At 35.1% G+C, this 20672-nt stretch overlaps 1 protein-coding gene across 7 annotated transcripts in view; it reads right to left on the bottom strand.

The window, feature by feature from the left end:
• PALM2AKAP2 (PALM2 and AKAP2 fusion) overlaps positions 1-20672 on the bottom strand; it is a 485619-nt gene that overhangs the window by 376996 nt on the left and 87951 nt on the right. For all 7 annotated transcript variants that reach the window (XM_074280848.1, XM_074280842.1, XM_074280849.1 and 4 more), the window contains exon 2: positions 19146-19226. In XM_074280848.1, the coding sequence (XP_074136949.1) occupies positions 19146-19226 (81 nt within the window). The remainder of the gene's footprint in view (positions 1-19145; positions 19227-20672) is intronic.

Raw genomic sequence — 20672 nt, 5'->3', positions numbered from 1 at the left:
CCAGGTTACTTATACCTTCGGAATCCAATACTTAACGTGCAACAAGAAAATTGGATTTATACACATATATTGTATCTAGGTTAATATGTATGGAATTGTCTGTCATCTGGGGGGGAGTAGAGGGAGGGAGGGGAAAATTTGGAAAAATGAATACAAGGGATAATGTTATAAAAAATTACTCATGCATATGTACTGTCAAAAATTTTATAATTATAAAATTAATAAAAAAATAAAGTGGCTTAGGTATCAGGAACACAAGTAAGTCTAAGGGCTTAATATTATTAAATGGAATGACAGCTCTTTTTCTCAGATTGAGGGGAACAGAAAAGTGTATGTATAGAAAAAAAGATGTGTAGAACTGGGGGTGAAGGTAGAAATAAGCATTAATTTTGGATACCTCTAATTTTCTTGGTGGAAGAGGCAAAGTCTTTAAGAGTGAAAACACTAATAGTTCAAAAAGAGAGAAGATATTCTGGAACAGGGCATAATGAGGAGTTTGCTCAGCTTTCAATGAAAAGTGCATACAAAGATTTGTGAACGATTGCAGGCCATTGAGGAGAGATATAGTTGAAGAAAGTACAATTTTGTACTGGGCTAATTTTCTTTATTTGGCAATGTTCCTTGTTCCAGGAACAGAATTATAATGATAATAATAATTATGATGGTGAGGGTGAAGAACCAGTACAATATGCATGGTCATGTGTAATACAAGTAGTGAAATAGGCACAATGAAACTCGAATACCATGGAATCTAGGCTAAAGGGATTCCTATATATATATATTTATATTTATAGGCAGAGTAGACTAATAGACAAGATGAAGTGAGAGGAGTGGAATGATTTGCTGCTGGTTTTTCCATATATAAAATGGAGAGAACACTTTACATTAATTTCATATGTAAAATGGAGAGTTATTGCAAGGATCAACAAATAATCTATTTGGAGACATCTGCAATAAAATATAAAACACCATTCAAAGACATCAACATTGCTTATTCTTAAAGCTTAAATCAGAAATGATTTGATGATCCCATTTTCAAACATATTTACACTTCAGTTAGCTTTGAATGCCCTTAAGTAATTTTCCACACTTCAGAGATATTTGACTAAAGGAATATAATCTCACAGCCAAAGCTTTCATGTTACAAAAGCCACTTAGGTCAACCACAGATTGTGCTATTAGGTATGTTGAAATTTACATGTTATTCTAATGGACTCAGAACTACAGTAGCCCCAAGCCAGATCTCTTACCCCAAATAAAACAAATTAGTTCTTAGATGTGGAATTGATCTGTGGCATTTAAACTCTATCTTGATTAAAGAGAAAAGACTAAAATCAAATAAGCATGTATTTTGAGGTTCTATACCTCTGCCCTTCCCTGTTTTACCTCCTTCAGTCACTCCTTCTTTCTTTTTCTCTCTCATAAGACTAAATTACAGACATGTCATTGCAGTGGCATTATGTTCACTGAAATGAGTACCATTTATAGGAACTGAGGATGTTTAACCTGAAAAAGGAAAAGTACAGGATAGACATGATCACCATCTATAGGTATCTGAAAGGCTGGGGGATTAGGCTTGGTCACAGAGAGAAGGACTAGAGGCAATAGGCAATACTTGAAAAAAATAGCATTCATGCAAGAAAAAATTCTTTAGATTAAGAACTATCACAAAATAGAATGGACTGGCATAAGGGATAATAGGTCCTACTAATGCATTATTGGTAGAATTGTGAACTGATTCAACCATTCTGGAGAGCAATTTGGAACTATGTCCAAAGGGCAATCAAAGTCTGAATACCCTTTGATCTAGCAATAGCATTACTAGGTCTGTATTCCAAAGAAATAATAAAAAGGAGAAAGGACCAAATATATAAAAACATTTTTTTTGTGGTGGCAAAGAATTGGGCACTAGAGAATGGCTGAAACAGTTATGGATATGAATATAGAAGAAATGTTCCAGATAGAGTTTTTATTATTATCTATACAACTTTATTATGCCATATTATATATATGTATGAACATATACTAATTTATACATTATAAATTATACTTGCAATTTCTAGTATTAGAGATGTTCCAGGATGTACAGTTATCCCTTCTACCCTGCAGGTATTAGGGGCACTGCACCCTTATAATCTGGAGGATTCACATAAACATTTTTGGTCCTGCCTTCACACTTCTTAGAAAAAGTTTGAATTATTCCTTTTTTAATTTTTATTGTAAAATTTGGATTCTTATTATATAAAACTATACATATTTTTATGCATTTCTGAGTTTCTAACTTTTTCTGTGTCATATGTTGGCTTTTACATGTTGCCTGCAGCTTCCATAAAATTCCCCAAATATTCCTATTTAATTTTACATAATGACCCAAGTTATATAGAAATAATGGAGAAAGTTGCAATGTGGAAGAGGTAATTATATTGAGAAGTTAGGTCATTTGACTCATAGGTGATATGTGTCAGAGGGAGGACTGAAAACTCAACATCTTCCTTTTTCCAAGGGTAATCTTCCCTCCACTGTGATATGATGCTTCTCTTAGAGGTCTACTACAAGTGAGATTCATTACAATGAAATCAAACTGAGTCTTTTACAGAAGTACTATTTGTTATAATAGGCTTTAGACTCTCTTTCATTGGTTCTCACAACTCACCTGACAATCAGGGAAAGGATAGATTATGATTACCCTCATTTGAGGGAAAGAGAAAGAAAAGACACCTTCCTCAGATCTCTGAGTGGATCAGAGGCAGAGTTAGCATTAAGTTTCTGGAAAGCCTGCTTTTTCTGCTCACAGAACTGCAAAGGAAAAGTTGAATAAGACAGCATGAGCCTTTTCCCAGGAAGTCTAATGAAAAAATGAATGAAGAAATGAGGGAAAGAAGAAAGAAAGTGAATTAAGAGGATAGGGAAATGAGAAATGAGATAAGAAGGAAGAAGGGAGTATTGGTACTGAGTATAAAGAGATAGGAAGGAATGAAGGCAAGAAAGCAGAAAAGGCATGAATTCAGGGTATATTTGGGAATTGGGATGGGTTAAGCTTGTAGCACAGTTGTCAGAAAGGGCTATATGGGGTCACTGCCATACCCTACTGAGTAACTTAGTTCTACAGATACATAATGAGGATACTGGCCATTCTGCTTGAGTCAAAAAAGTTTTTCTCATACAATTTAGTATTTGTTTATTTCAGGCACAAGAGGAGATGGATTATGTTCAGATGGATGTCCAGAAAGCAAATCGCCATTAGTTTGGCCTAATTTGAGGGTCTTTCACTGTTCCATTATTTCTTAATAATATGGCTAGGTTGCTGTTCAGTTATTCAGCTATGACCCCAGGGAGTTTATCCATAGGGTTTCCTTGAGAAAGACACTGCAATAGTTTTCCTTCTCCAGTGTGTCCCCATTTTACAGATGAGGAATTGAGGCAAATAGGAATTGTGACTTGCTCAGGGTCCCACAGCAAGCAAAGTGTCTTGAGGCCAGATTTGAATAGAGATCTTCCTGGCTTCAGGTCCTATGCTCTATCTACTGCCCTACCTATCTGTCCTCTCTTCATGGCTATAGGAAAGAGCTTTTCCTTCTACCCTGTGAATCCTGAAAAGTTTTTCATTTAAATATATCTTTAAAATTTTTTAGGATTTTTAGGATTTTCATTGGAAACCCATTTTTCCATTGGTTTTGAGTCATAAACAATGTCAAAATGATGAATGAATTAATTCTCTTTCCTTCTTAGAATTACTTTATATAGATTCCGTATTAACTTCTGTATTAATATAGGTTATATAATCCCCCTCCCAATTCCTGTAGAATAGAAGCTTCTTAAGAGCAGAGACAATGTCATTTTTGTCTTTATATCCAATAACAGAGTAGATACTTAATAAGATTGGGTTTATTAATTGTTGAATTTATTTCTTCTGCACAGAGTTGCACTAAGATTAATTGACTTGATCACACTTGACCAGTGTGACCAAGGTCACATTACCAGGATGTTTCAAGGAAAAGACTTGAATCCAGGTCTTCCTAGTTCAACACCAGCTTTTTATCCATTCTATCATGCAGCCTCATGTCCAAGCTAACATCCTCAAAAGAAGCAATCACGGACCTCTTCCATCTAATGGAAAAACTTATCCCCTTTGATTACACTTTGAATTTTGCCTGAGCTGGACCTATATACGTTTCATTTTCAAAAATGATCATTTGTGAATTGAACAAGAAAAATCCTAAATCGCTGGGAAAATGTGAAGCCTGATCAACTTTATGTGGTTTTACTAATCTGTTTAAAATTATAATTTTTCCACTGGAAAACTATTTCCTCTTTCTCCCACCTTCCTCACCACTGAATTAAAAAAAGAGAAAATCCTTATAACTAATATGCGCCATCAAGCAAAAATAATTCCCTCATTGGCTGGGTCCAAAAAAATCTCTATATCATTTTGCCCCTTGAGTTAACGATTGCTCTTTCAGGATGAGGCTATAACATACTTAATCACAAATTCAATCATCAATGGTCACTATATTGATCAGAAATCTTTTAGCTTTCAAACTTGTATTATCATTGTATAAATGATTCCAGCTCTACTCATTTTGCTCTGTATCAGTAGCATCAAATGCTTTTTGTAATTCACCAAAAGTAGAAATCAAGAGGAGGCTGAAGAGGTCAAACACTGATTTAGGCTCAAGTTAAGTCTTGAAGCATATTCTGAATCTAATAGAAACACTGCTGTACAAACTAAGTTACCTAAAGCTATTCATGAAAGTACTTTGGCTACATTTTTAAGCTTTCTCTACATTTTGGGGGCAGGGTAATAAATTTCATTTTGCTCTAAAATTGATTGTATGATATGGGAGACACTGACACAGGACCACCAAGCATAATGTACTCCCATCAGAAAAGGTGATGTGCTCTATAAGCAAAGCAGAATTGAGTTAGCCCAAAAGAAACACAAAATGTGCAAAATTAGAGAAGCCACCCTAAATGTTCACAGGACTAGTTACATCTGACTTGTGCAGAACACTTTGAGTTTGTATTGGTCTGATCAAGTCAGACACACTGAAATTTGACTTTCACATAATGACATCATTTTGGTCTTTTTGGAGAACGAAGAATAAGCCCCCAAATGTGCACCCACAAATTCTAAAGTTATAATTCTCATACACAGGCATACCTCATTTATTGGACTTTGCAATTGTTTTTCAAAATCAAAGATTTTGGCAAACATACATCAAGCATGTCTATCAACACCATTTTCCCAAAAACATGAATTCACATCATGTCTCTGTGTCATATTTTGTTAACTTGGAATATTTCAGACATTTTTACTATTATTATATTTGTTATGGTGATCTGTGATCAGTGCTCTTTGATGTTCCTCTGGTATTTGTTTTGGGGCACCATGAACTTTACCCATATGAGATGACTAACTTAATAAATATTTATCTGTTCTGACTGTTGCACCTACCTGTTTTCCTGTTTCCCTCTTCTCTGACTTACCTATCCTGAAACATAATAATACTAAAATTAGATCAATTACTGACCTTGCAATGGCCTCAAATGAAAGAAAGAGTCAAACAACATGACAAACTTCATCCTTGTCTTATTTTAAGAAATTGCCACAGCCACCCCAACCTTTGGCAATCACAACCCTGCTCAGTCAATAGCCACTGACATTGAGGTAAGACCCTCCACCAGCAAAAAGACTATGTATGACTTATTGAAGACTCAGATTATGGCTAGCATTTCTTAACAATAAAGTATTTTTAATGAAGGTATGTATATTTTTTAGACATAGTACTTGCACAGTTAATATGCTACAGAATAATGTAAACATAACTTTTATATGCACTGGGAAACTAAAAAATTAGTGTGACTTGCTTTATTGTAGTGGCCTGGAACTGAAACCACGACATGCCTGTATATAAAAAGAAAAGAAAATTGTTGATTTGAACTTTCAATGACTCCTTTCCAGTTCTTTATGTATTAAAATAAAAAACCCTACAAATGTCACTTCAGACCCCCTCAGAATTAGATTTCTATTTATGTTTTTAGCTTTATTTCACATTATGCTTTGACACCCCCCACACACACACATACACACACATTCTATAGCCCAAACTTCTGTAGAGTGGAAATCTCTTTTTTAATTAAATTTTTTTTATTATAATAGCTTTTTATTTTCAAAATACATGCAAATATTTCAATATTTGCTCTCTCAAAACCTTGTGTTCCAAATATTTCTCTCTCCCTTTCTCCTTCTCCCTCCCTTAAATAGCCAGTAATCCAATATAGGTTATACATGTGCAATTCTTCCAAACATATTTAGAATGGAAACCTCTTGAAAGGCAAGAGACCATTTCATTTTGTCCCAAGTTCATTCACAGGTCTGACTGCAATCCGAATAAGCACAGAACTTGACATGGGTCATTTCAGTCTTCCTCAGGAAAGCTGAAAATTCTTTCTTCCTTGGCGTTCACCAGGTTTAGTTTTAGACTTAAGTGCGGACCCCAAAATAATGTCAATCTTACTACAGCTCAGAAATCCCCAAGCTGATACAGCCTCTTCTGTAGCAAAGGTGATGGGCATATGCCATCATGACTGGCTATTATATTTATCTGTGTGTGTACATGTTTTATTGGAGAAGGATATGGCAAGCTACTCCAGTATCTTTACCATGAAAACCCCCCAATGGGGTTACAGAATCAGACACAATTGAAATGACTGAACAATGACAACCTATTTTATCTCACTTCAAAGAAGTACCTTTCTTGAAGCCTGGGACTGGCATTTTTATTTATTCCCCAGAGCTAGTACAGTGCTTTGAACAGTCATAATGACAACTAAAATTTACACAGTTTGCAAAACACTTTACAAGAATTATCTCATTTTGCAGATGCCCATAAATTGGGGAAATGGCTAAATAAGTTATGCTATATGAAAATAATGGAATATTATAGTTCTATAAAAAATAATGAACAAACTGATTTTAGAGAGGCCTGGAAAAATTTATACAAACTGATGCTGAGTGAAATAAGCAAAACCAGAAATACATTATACACAATAATAGCAAGACTGTGTAATGATCTATTATAATAGATCTGATTTTTCTCAGTGGTTCAATGATCCAAAACAATCTTAATAAACTTTGGATGGAAAATACCATCCGCATCCAGTCAGAGAACTATGGAGACTGAATGTAAATCAACACATGCTACGTTCACTTTCTTTTTTCTTTTTCTTCACTTTTCTTTTTCTCTTGTGATTTTTCCTTTTTGTTCTGATTTTTGTCTCCCAACATGATTCATAAGGAAATATGTTTTTTTTTAAAAAAAGAATATACATGTGTAACCAAACAAAAATAAATTAAAAAAAGAATTAGCTCATTTTGTCTTCAAACAACCCTGAGAGGAAGGTGCCATTATTATCTCCCTTTTAAATAAAAATGCCAGTCCCAGGCTTCAAGGAAGATACATTCTTTGAAGTGAGATAAAATAGGTTGTCTTTGTCAATATGTTCCTCATTGAGAGGAAACTGAGGCTCAAAGAGATTAAATGACTTTCATAGGGTCATACAACTAGTATCTGAGGTTAGATCTGATTATTCAGATCTTCCTGATTCCAAGTCTAATACTTCATCTACTGCTGCCCTTAATAGGTTTTGTTATTTGTTTTCTTCTTTCAAGGCAATTAGGGTTGTGACTTACCCAGGGTCATACAGCAGTATCTGAGTCTATTAAGTATCTGAGTCTAACTTTGAACTCAGGTCCTCCTGACTCCAGGGCAAACTCTCTTACACCATATAACTGGCCCAGAACTAGTTTTTTTTTAACCTTATTGTGAAAGGGTTATAGTCCAAGTTGCTAGAATAGAAATAGGAAGTAACATTGGCTCAGGGACAAAAAAAAAAAAAAAAATGTTGCTTTTTTTTTTTTTTTCTCTTTCCCAATACATTCTCTGATTAAATAAGTCCTTTCATCAAAGGGACTGCTTGAGTATTTTTTGTTTGTTTATTTGAATTTACATTTATGGGGACATTGGAGTTCTGAATATTCAGTCAACTCCAAATTGTTTCATTAATGGCAAACATCATTTCATCTAATTATGGATTATATGTGAATCATTACTCTTTCTTCCTTTCTCTCAAATGCTATTTTCTATAAGATTCCCAAAGGACAGTGACTATATTTTCTATTTCTTTTGTATACTGAACATGATCTAGTATGGCATTAGTCACATTAAAAGCATTTGATAACAGTTGCTACATTAATCCTTTTTGTCCCTATATCATGGATCAGGGACTTTACACAAACCTCGAAAGCAGAGATTTTTAACCTGAGGTTCATGAATTTGTATCTTTAGGAAATATTTTGATAATTTTATTTCAATATTCTGACAGCTATATTTCAATGTAATTTGTACTCCTTTGTTATTTTTTATCTTGTGCATTTACAATCATTTGGAAAGGAGTCTACGGGCTTTGCCAAGCTTTTAAAGGGGTTTATCACATACAAAAAATGTTAAAAATCTGTTGTAAATGCTTATATTCACCTAAGAAATGATGGAGGTAGCAGAAAGTTCTGACAATAAAGTTCATTAATTGGCTACACAGAATCACTGTCAGATCAATCAGCCATTTATTATGAGCCTACTATATGCTAGGTACTGCAGTATTGGTATTTTTCAGTCCTTCTGAGTGGTGGCCAATTCTTTGTCATCCCATTTGGGATTTTCTTGGCAGAAATACTGGAGTAATTTGCCACTTCCTTTTTCAGTGCATTTTACAGATGAGGAAACTAAGACAAACAGAATTAAATGAGTTGCCCAAGGTCACACAGGTAATAAGTGTCTGAGGCCATATGTGAACTCAGGAAAATGAGACTTCCTAACTCCAGGTGCTATCACTAAGCCAGCTTGCTGCCCCAGGACTGTGATAAATTCTGTTCATGAAAGGCAAAAATTAAAGTCATCAACTTCTAGGAGCTTACATTATACATATGTAAATATATTATTTAAAAGTCCATGGTAATTTGGGGGCACTAATAGCAAGGACTATAGGAGAGGGATATATGTGTGTGTGTGTGTGTGTGTGTGTGTGTGTGTGTGTGTGTGTGTGTATGCATATTTCTAAGGGAGGGGAAATAAGTAGGAACTACATTCTAGGAGTAGGGGGCAATTTATACAATGGGATGGAGAAGGTGAGGGATGATTACAGGGAATATATTAAAAGGGAATAACAGGACTGAAAAGGTAGGCTAGAACCATGTCATTGAAATGGGCTTTAAATTGATTGTACTGTACCAAGAGCACTGTTTCTATAATCAGAAACCTATATTCAAATTCCTTTCTCCTAATAAGCTAATACATTCTAAACAGTCAACAAGTCTGATTTATAGGTGTTTTCAAGAATTGTTTTGACTGAAAAATTCATGATTCTGTAGCCAATCTCTATATGATCTTCTCTGAATTAGTCAAACTAGACTAGGATGACAAAAACACTGATATTTTCTATTATCAATTCTTCCTGAAGCCTTTGAGAATTAAGGGTCACCTGTACTCCTCAGTGAGGCATTATGGTAGGAATTTAGTTGAATAGGCTAACAAAATTGGTGAGATTCTTTCTTTCTTTCTTTCTTTCTTTCTTTCTTTCTTTCTTTCTTTCTTTCTTTCTTTCTTTCTTTCTTTCTTTCTTTCTTTCTTTCTTTCTTTCTTTCTTTCTTTCTTTCTTTCTATCTATCTATCTATCTATAAAGAAAATCGGACCTCTTTGGGGAACGCTGCTTTAAAATAATTTATCACAATTTACATGTTGCTTTTTATTTTTGTACAATCTGTGATTTCTTCAATGAGTAGAATTAATTCCTAGTAGTGGAAATTCCCACTTCTAACACACAATGCCAATTCACTTGTTACTGAGAGTTGTGGGACTTTCTGGGGAGTCATGATTCCATGATCACAAGTGAAACTAGTATGTCATGGATAGAATTTGTACCAATGCCTGCCTAGGTCCAAAGCTGCTCCCTCTATCAACTATACCAAGCCTCTTATAATTAAGCTTTTGACTTGAAAACAATGTAATAATCTCTTAAAGAATTCACACATTTTCCCTCCAATCTTGTCCATAACATTTTCTTAAAAACACTTTTTTTCCCCCCATAAACTTTAGTCCCTGGAAGAAATGTCACAAATCTCCACTTAGCTGAAACTGATAGGTAGTCTATCATTCCAACACATTTTTCCAGCATCCTCATTTTGAACTATTACTAGGACACTAATTATAGATGGAGTTCTAGAAAGGGGAAATTAAGGAATTAATTGGGTTAGGTTCCTTGCAGCTCTCAGATTGCCGAGGCTGCAGGAACTAATAGATTAATATTTCATGTTGAGGTCTCTCATTCTTAATAGTTGTTCTCTATTTGGTGCTAAAGGAATTTATGACTGACCAAATGCAAAGTGAGACTAGTCTAATATGCCAGTCCATTCACTGTATAAACCAACATTTGGAAAATTAAGTGAATCAAAGAAAAGACAAAATTATTACCAAAAGTTGTATGCTGCCTATTTTCACTACTGAACAGTTGTTTAATATAAATTATTCATGATAACCTCCTAGTGAAAACTAATAAGAGTCCTACAAAACATTTAAAAAAGAGAATGTTGGTTTCATAATAGTAAAATCTAATTTCAGTGCTCTGTTATTTGCTTTGTTTTTACTAAGAAAGTTTATTTATTTTGGTGAAAAGCTAATATTTTTTAACACTTACTAAAGTTAAAAAGTTGAATTTCATTTGAGTTGTAATACAAAGTAGTTGAGCTCACTATAATGTAGTATGGTACAAGGGGAAAAATACAAGAGTTGGAGCAAAAAGATTTGATTACAAATTCCAGACCTTCCCTTTATTTGCTATATGATCTTACACAGGTCACTTCTAAGCCTCAGAGTCCTCAGTTCTAAAATGGGTAAGAGCAGCATTTGTTGTCTAACTCTTTGTGACTCCATTTGTCACAAATGGCAAAGTTTCTTGGCAAAGGTACTGAAGTAGTTTGCCATTTTACATATGAGCAAACTGAGGCAAACAAGTATAGTGACTTGTCCAGTGTCACAAAGCTACCAAGTGTCTGAGACCAGAGAAGATGAATTTTCCTAACTCCAGGACTGCCACTCTGTCCACTGAGTCATACAATTATTCAATGGCATTTGTACTATCAATCTTAAAGAAAGCAATTTATAAACGTAAGCTATTGAGAAATGATGAGCTGTTAATAGACTATTGGTTCTTCTGTGCAAAGGAACTACCCCCACAAATTCTTCTGAGTCATCTCATTGTCTAACCAGAGATGTTAAATTTGAGGTCAATGGGACACAATCAATCTGTAAAACTGTGTGCAGCCCAAACCAGATTAAAATGTATCTGGGAAATGTTTAACTAAATAAACAGAAGTACAGTATAACATATATCATGTTAGTTTGTGATTTTTAAAAAGTCACTACACAACCACAGGGAGGTTTTTTTTGTGTTTGACACCACTGGTCTAAAATTTTGAAAACCAATGACCACAGCCACAGGGAAGAGGTTGTAACTGATAATAAGCACAAACATTTTCCTGACAAAAAGTTTAAAATAAAAAGTTTCACAGGAAGAATTGGATCTCATTTTTTCTTTTTATATACGGGGAAGAAATGTCTAAACTACAGAAAATATTGTTCGCCTTTTATTGAGCCTGTTTTGCTGCAGAAGGCACCTGAGCTAATGTCTGAATAGTTAAGTACTTTCTGTCTAGATCACATCTCCCAAAAGTATTTAGAACAAAGATCGCATGGATTCCTTGGGTGCTCTGCATGAAGCAGCCACACATATCACTATGTGGAGGGAGCTCTGGAGGACTAATATGCAGAGAAATAGCATAATTGAGGAGTATCTCTTCCCATTTCCAGACCTTCAGAGCAGGGCAGGGAAGCTCCCCATGTCAGTAACTTACAGAGACCCACAAAAAGGAGCCAGACAGGTAAGGAGGTGGCACTGGGGAGCACTGGCCAGTAGAGAAGAAAGCAGCTTAAAGTGTGTAGTTAATGATATCTAGTACAAGCTACCCTTCCCAGTCAGTTGTCCTGGCCTATGTTTTACCACTGAACTCATGATTCTGAGAGAAGGGAGCTGATGACTTTGCACAGCCCTGCCTCACTAAAACCAATTCATTTCAAGACTTTATCTTCCTGATATCATTGTTGTTCTTCAAGAAGAAAGGACAAACGATAACATCCTAATAAAAACCATCCACAGGTTGCATGTAACTTAGAAAACCACATTTTAACATTATCTATGTCTTACCATATTTTTATTTACTTTGTTAACTATATCCTAATTATGTTTTAATTTGGTTCAAACTCACTGGGGAGTGTTGTGTGTTTGAAGCCTATGTTTCAAAATAGGTGCAATTTGGTAATTAAATAAGTTGATTAACTATTTTAATTGTTCACTACTAACAGGGTGAGGAGATGGAAGATTTTATTGAACAATGAACTTCTTGGTTATCTCTTTCTTGTAGTTTACAGACTAAGGAGAACAGAAAAGGACTCTAACCTAAGAAGCAAGGTTTGCCTTAGTAGATGAAACTGATAAGAGTTCATAATATGGATATATGTTTAAAATTGTTGTACATGTATAACCTATAATAGATTGATTTCTGTCTTGGGGAGGGGCAGATAAGGAAAGGAGAAAAAAATTTGGAACTCAAAATCATACAAAAATGAATGATAAAAAGAATATGTAATTAGAAAAATAAAATACTTCTGGAACTTAAAGGTAACAATCTATCACAGGGGATCCAAATCGTGGAAAAAGGCTAAAGTATATAGATTCCCAAAATGACCCCCATTACTCTGTCTGCTACCAAAGCTGAATCATAGATGCTCTTTTCCTCCAAAATCAATGATGTCTTTTTAGTACTGATTAAATTTCCCCATGTATCCTCCTCTGCAGTAAGAGCCATTCTATATAACAAAGTTGTTTTTTTTTTTTAAAGAAAGAAAGGGGGGGGGCAACAAAACCTGATCAATAAATTGAAGAAATCTGAGAATATAAGCAATGCTCCATACCCAAAGGACCTCTCTTCAGGAAAGGAGTTGTGAAAAGTACCTTCTTTGATATTTTTTTTCAAATGAGACTCTTAAAGTTTCCTTTATATCTTTAGAATCTTAATGTAGTCTAGAGCATGACTGAAAATACTATTGCATTACAGTAAGGTGTTCTGATATTTAACATGTCCTAGTTAACACGGGAGATGAAAAATCAGTGAGCTTTCAAGGTGTATTTCTAGCCTATTATTATGCAGATAGAACTGCAGGCTAAATGAAGGCTGCAACAGTGGTAAGCAATCACTGCAAGAACTGATTTGTATGCATGATCACTTTACACCGCGCAGGTACAGCTGGCCACTTTGCTATCTCCATTCTTGGTGAGCTTTGCTGCCTACATGCTTCCTGACTTTTGCTGCCAGTTATCACAGAAGTTTTAGATTGAGATATGGAATACTCAAAAGGCAAAGGCTTGCCCAAGGTCACAAAGAAAATAGCAAAGCTCATTTGTGCTCTTTCCTTGAAACTATATACAATGTATGCAACATTCAAGCCAATATACAAATATCAAAATCTCAGACAAAAATCGAGCATAGTTATCTGGTCAAATAACAAAGAGGGAAAATATATTTTTCTTTTCCCTTATTTATTTATTCATTCATTTATTCATTCATTCATAAGAGGCAATTGGAGTTAAGTAACTTGCCCAGGGTCATACAGCTAAGTAAGTGTCTCTTGAATTTGAACTCAAGGCCTGACTTCAGGGCTATTCTCTGTCCATTACCCCTTTTTAGCTGTCCCTGTTTTCTTTCTAAGAAAATTATATTATTTTAAAGGAGAGACTAGAGAAACTAGACTAGAGAAACACACACAAAAAAAGATCTTGGGAAAACAATAAATTAGGCGGAAGGAAGAAGGGAATAAGGTGGTTACTAAATCACCTACTATAGGTCAAGTATTGTCCTAATGCATGTCTCATTTGAAAACAGTCTTGAAAGTAAAATCATAGCTGACAGGATTACAAGTAATATATATTTTTCATGTTTGATCCTCCTGACTCCAGGGCTGGTGCTCTATCTATTCTGCCATTGAATTGTCCCATTTTTTCATATTTGGAAAGCTGCATTAGAAGCAGGAATGCTCTCCCCTCCTTTGTTCTATTGATCTCTTTGGTTTCCTTTAAGTCCCAACTAAAATCCTGTTTTCTACAGAGAATCTTCCCTAAATCCTCTTAATTCCAGTGCTTTCCTTTTTTAAAATTATTTATTAATTTAAATATTTAATTTTTCCTACTTATCCTGCTTGTTTTGTATGTATTTATTTGCATGTTGTCTCCCCCATTAGATTGTAAACTGTTTGAGGTTTTTTTTGGTTGCTTAGTGTTTCAGTCTAACTCTTGATGATCCCTTTTAAAGTTTCTTGGCTGAGATGCTGGAGCTGTCTATAATTTCCTTTTCTTGTTCACTTTACAGATGAGGAAACTGAGGCAAGCAGGGTGAAGGGACTTGTCCAGAATCACATAGCTAATAAGTGTCTGAGGTAAAATTTGAATTCAGGAAGATTAGTCTTATCAACTACATAACTAGTTGCTCTGCCTTGTATCTCTCATGCTTATCACAGTGCCTGGCACATAGCAGATGCTTAATAAGTATTTCTTGATAGATTAATAGGAAAGAATAAATAGACCTTTCTCTCTATGCCCACTTCTTTGGAGTTCACTAATAACAATGAAATTCTCTCTTCCCTGGGGATGCTGAGGCCAGTCTTATTTAAAACATTTTGATAAAGTCATCTGTAATAAGGAATGCAAAGGATACACTCCAAGTAAATAGATAATACTAAGCTCTTCCAAGTAGTAAGATGTCAAACCATTGGGGGAAAAGGACAGGAAAAACTGTAAAAAATAGCAGAAAAGTCCAACTGAATTTCAATAAGGGTAGAGTAAATGTAATTTAAAATAGAAAATAGTTCAAATTATTCTTACAATTTAAGATGGGAAAAGAAAAGAGCAACCATGTGCAGACTTTTATAAAAACAATGGCACTCTATGAAAAGGGCGAACAAAATGCTGTATGTTGTCAGAAAAAGTTTTAGAAATTATTCAAATGACAAGGAAGTCCACAAAGTGTTTTGGAGTCTTGTTTTTCCTGTGTGCAATGCAATTCTCCAAACAAACTAGAAATAACAGTGCTACCATTGTATAAAAACATGGCATCTCTGTATCTAGAAATTAATCCTATTCCTCTTATACTCTATCAGCACCGGAAGAAGAAAAAAGACATTTGCATTTTTTTTTCCAAGCAAAGTTCTTGAATTTCTTTGAGTTCCTTGTGTTTTTACTCTTTTATAGGGACACAAATCTGAAAGCTGTGGGCCAAGGTTTAAGACCTGAATCTGACTAGCTAGCTGTGACCTTGAACAGCTCACTTTCCCTTGCTAAATGTGTTTAGGCTGTCTTTAAGAACAAAATAATGTTCGAGGTCACTTGGAATCTTGGAAAAATGAAAAGTGGTAGAGTGGAGTTGTGATTTCATTGTTATTATAGAATTGTTTTTCAGTTGTGTCCAATCGTTTGGAGTTTTCTTAGCAAGGATACTGGAATGATCTATCATGTCCTGCTCTAGTTTATTTTACAGATGAGAAAACTGAGGTAAAAAGGGTTCAATGACATGCCCAGAGTTACACAGCTAGTAATGTCTGAGGCTATATTTGAACTCATGAAGATGAGTTTTCCTGACTCCAAGTCTGATAATGTATCCTCTGTACCATTTGCTGCCTTATTATTTCATTAGCTAAAGGGATTTTTGTGGGAGAAAATTCTTTCTGCTAAATGCAAATGTGCACTATAATCTAGAAGAATTACTGGAGCACTAAGCGATTAATAATTTGGCCATGGTCACTCAGACAAGATATGTCTGAAGCAGAACCTAAATCAAAGTCTTTTTGAGTCTAAAATCAGCTCTCTATTTCTTTATGATCCTTCCAACAGTTGTGAGCCTGAATAAAATTCCTAACAAAAATTGAAATCTTATTAGTAAAGAGTAGTTTTATGATCAGTTCTTCAAGAGCAGATCATAACCCATTAATCTCATTTATTTTTTTGGATAGGGTACAGACCTTGTAAATTGAAGTAATGGTGTAGAAATAACACATCTAGTTTTCATCAAGCATTTGATAAGGTCTTTCATTATATCCTTGTGGACACGATAAAGTGGTAAGAGCTTTATGTTAATAGACTAGGCAAATATGAGTTGTGTGGCTGAATCTTAACCATAATAATTAATAGATTGATATCATCCTAGAGGTACAGTTAGTGTGGAGTCTCTACTCCAAGGGATCTGTCTTTGATCTTGTTCAGGGAAGGGGCAGCTAGGCGGCACAGTGGATAGAGCACCAGCCTTGAATTCAGGAGGACCCGAGTTCAAATCTGGTCTCAGACACTTAACACTTCCTAGCTGTGTGACCCTGGGCAACTCACTTAACCCCAGCCTCAAGAAAAAAAAAAAAAAAAAAAAAAAAAAAAAAGATCTTGTTCAGGGTCAGCATGTTTATCAATGACTTGGATGAGGGCATAGATGGACAGACAGTCCATCCAATTTTGATATGACAAGAAGCCAGAAAGGAGAGTTCAATGATGAATAACAACATAGAGCATTGTACAATGGGTCAAATCTAGAAAGATCACATTTTATAGGAATAAATGTAAAGTCTACATTTAGGTTAAAAATCAATTGTACAAAATGCCATTTGTGTTGGGGAATGAAGAGGAATACAGGGGTAACTATGATTATGTAAAAACAAGACATCAGTAATTATTTTTTAAAAAACAAATTGCATAAGCAGAAGATGGGGGAAGCATAACTAACCAATAGCGCATGTAAAAAATACCAGAGAGTTTAGTGAATTGCAAGCTCAATATGGATCATCAGTAGGACTTGAAAAACAAAGACTCCTGAAATTTTAGGCTATATAGTATCCAAAGGAAAATGATACTGCCTTTCTATTCTGATTGCATTTGGAGTATTTAGAAGAGATATTGAGGATATTCAATGAGTTCAGAGAAGGGGATATAAAACTACATGAGGAAAGACTATAGATATTTGTCCTAGAGAATACTCAATGGACAGGGACAGACACAATATGTTTTGAAAAATGGAAGCTGTGAGTAAAAGATGACGACAGACAAATTTTGGCTGAAAATAAGGAAAACTTCCTACCAATTTTAGCTGTCCAAAAGGTAAATAGGGCTTACTTGGGAAGCTGTAGGTTCCCTTTCACTGAAAGTTAGTTGGATGGACAATTTTGTGATGTTATAGACCGGAAATTGGAACTCTGAGTTCCTACTAGTCCTGAGATTCTGTGACTCTTAATTCTGAATTTCTGAAATTAATTCTGAAATTCTTAAGCACAGTAACTTCCTCAAAAGAAAAAAAGATGAATTTGCTAAAAGTCATTGTTGTTATTGTAGTTGAATTGTTTTCAGTCTTGGCTGACTCTATGTTACCACTTTGGGGTTTTATTTTTATTTATTTTTTTAACAAAAATACCAGAGTGGTTTAGCATTTCCTTCTTTAGCTCATTTTACAGGTGAGGAAACTAAGGCAAACAGGGTGAAGTGATTTGCCCAGGGTCACATAACTAGGCCTCTAGCTCTAGTTCTAAGACTCTAGAACTCATGTTCTATCCAGTGGACTGTCATATGTTATTCTTTCTTTATCACATATTTGCATTTTTAAAAAAATCACTGGTATAATTATTTTTTGTTTTTAAAAATGAATAAAAGGGAATGCTAGACAGAAATATTCACATTTAATTTCTCAAATCAGTAATTAACTTGTCAAAAATCCTAGTACAGACAATGAAACACAACCTTGAAAAAGGGAGGAATAGAGATACGATCCTATTAAATGTGTACACACACACACACACACACATACACACAGAAACCCTGAAAAATCAAAACTAATTCCTCTGTTACTATCACAACTAACAATACTTATTCAACAAAATTTAACGTAACATTTTGTATTAAGTATCTCCTATTTACAGGGCAGTATTCTAGGGGTGCTGGGAAATAGATAAATAGTACACTGTCAATTACAGATGATGCCATTTTGCACATCTGATGTCGCAATAACTTAGGATGAACAGCAGAAACATTTTACTAAAGAACCCATTGCAGTCTCAGTAAAATGGGAACTCATGCTGTTCCACAGGAATGCAGTTGCTTTATTCTCTGATAATGCAGGAGGCAACATTTTGTCACTAGTAGGTTCTAGGGGACAGTGGTAGAGCTTTAGCCTAGGCTTTAATCAACTACTGTGCTTAAATGTTAAAATGTTAGAAAATGTTAGAAAAATGCATTTTGCTTTTCCCCACCCCCACCCCGCCTTTTTTTTTTTTTTTTTTTTTGGCTGAATGATGCAAGAGTGATAAAAATGTATTTTGGGTACAAGTGAAATCTAACATACCAATCCAGCCTCTGATGAGCTACATTTTATCCTAGAAAATGATCACATTTAAATCAGAAACATATAAAAGCATTAACATGAAATAACCAGAAATAATCCTCTGTATCAATCATTGTTAGCCTTCCATTTATGACATCAAGAAGTTATTTATTTTAAAATGCCTTTTTAAAATAAAGCATTATTTTGTTCAATGCATTTGTAAGCATATTTTGACACACCCACGGACACAGCGTTTACACTGAAAGCATAAACACATGGACAGTGGCTCATTGGAACTATATGCTTTCAATATGTGGTATTCCTATCTCATGTTATTTAACAATTGTATTTCATATGCATGCATAGAAATCCTCCCCCACCCTATCCACATGCACAGAGTCATCTCTTCATCCTTGCTGAAATCCAAATGTTTCCCTAACAATGCACTCACTGCATTTGAGAAACACCCAAGAAAAAGCCAAGTGGTGATTTTATAATTAACTCGACCCAGCTCTGTCCCTGAAACCTCCTTCATGTCAGTGCAGGCTCTTCCTGGCTTTCTGAATGTGTGATCTGCATGTCTAATAATGAAGAGATTTCGCCAGCTTTTGCTTCCTGGCATCAGCCTCTTACCTTGGAATGCTGCAGCTGAAGGATCTGTTCCTCAAGCTGCTGCCTCTTGCCTTCTATTTCAGTCTGTCTTTTTCTTTTTTCCTTTAAAAATAAAGTGAGAGTGCCTGTAAGACCGGGTAGGTGTTGGTTCCAACAATTTCAAAATAGCAAAAAGAAACAGAGGCAGAGAACATCTGTACACATGCTTCCAGGGATGCTGGGCACACACGCAATGTCACCTGCTTCTGTCTGCAAGCATGTTGCGAATAGCAGCGGTCTCGGAACGTGTCTGCTCTGGGTAAGCTACTTGTTCAGCAAGTAGGAGGAATCCTCCCCACTCAGCCTCACATCAAGAAGCCTCAGTTTAATCCAGAGCAAAAGCAGACAACTTTAACCCACCCTGTTCACTCCACAGTCATGTTCTGAGTCTTCTGTTAATATTCGTTATTGAACAGTGTGTGATTTATTCAAAGAAAAATAATAAAAGACAGGGGTCTTTTATTCAAATAGATTTCAAATGCGACAGATAAAAAATGGGAAATTTTATGGTGATGGTTCTGTTCAAGCAAGATTTAAAGAATCTCATTTCCTCTCCCAATAAAGTAAAATTAATTGTATTAGGCAAAGCTACTGAAAATATTTACTCACTAAGAAATAACAATGAACTACCAAAGAGATGACAGAATAGGTGTTTGACAACTTTTGCCTTTGAGGATTATACTGAATAAAGGAACTCCAGAGTCCAACCATTTACTCCAAGTTCCAAATATTTTTTTTAAAGTTCAAATCCAACCTGAGATACTAACTGTGTGATCCCAAGCAAGTCACTTGGTTTCCTCATCTATAAAATGAGGTAGGGAAGGAAATGGCAAATCACTCCAATATCTTTGCCAGAAAAGTCCAAAATGGGGGTCACCAAGAGTCAATCTGAAACAATCTAACAACAAAATACCTCTCCCTAAGGCAGCTAGATGGTACAGTAGCTAGAGCAATGGTTGACGTCAGAAGGATCTGAGTTCAAATTCAAACTCAGACACTTAACACTTACTGTGTTACCCTGGGCAAGTTACTTAACCCCAATTACCTCGTGCCTTCTCCTTACCACCACCCCCAATCAAATCCAAAACACCTCTCTCAAATCCTATACTAACAGATGGTATGAAGGCAAAGCTAGGTTTGTAAATCGCATGCTTAGAAGAATACAAGTTCTAAGAAGTGTAACAAATCTTTCATTTTTTAAAATTAATAGATATTTATTTTCTCTTCTGCCTCCTCCTTATGAAAAAAGAACAATAAACAAATACACATAATCAAACAAAACAAATTTCCAGGTAGATTAAATTCAAAAATTTATGTCTCATTCTGCCCCTTGATTTCACCTCTTTGTTAGGAGGTGAGTGATATATTTTATCAGAATTCTTAGGTCTTTCAATGTCATCTTACAGTGCTGTTATTGTCCAAATTTGTTCTACATAAATTCATTTGAGTGTTCACAGGTTTCTCTGAAACCATCCATTTCATTACAGCACAATAATATTCCACTATTTT

The sequence above is a fragment of the Sminthopsis crassicaudata genome, chromosome 1 (genome assembly GCF_048593235.1).
Source record: "Sminthopsis crassicaudata isolate SCR6 chromosome 1, ASM4859323v1, whole genome shotgun sequence".
Classification (NCBI taxonomy): Eukaryota; Metazoa; Chordata; class Mammalia; order Dasyuromorphia; family Dasyuridae; genus Sminthopsis; species Sminthopsis crassicaudata.
This window is presented reverse-complemented; position numbering and strand designations above follow the sequence as displayed.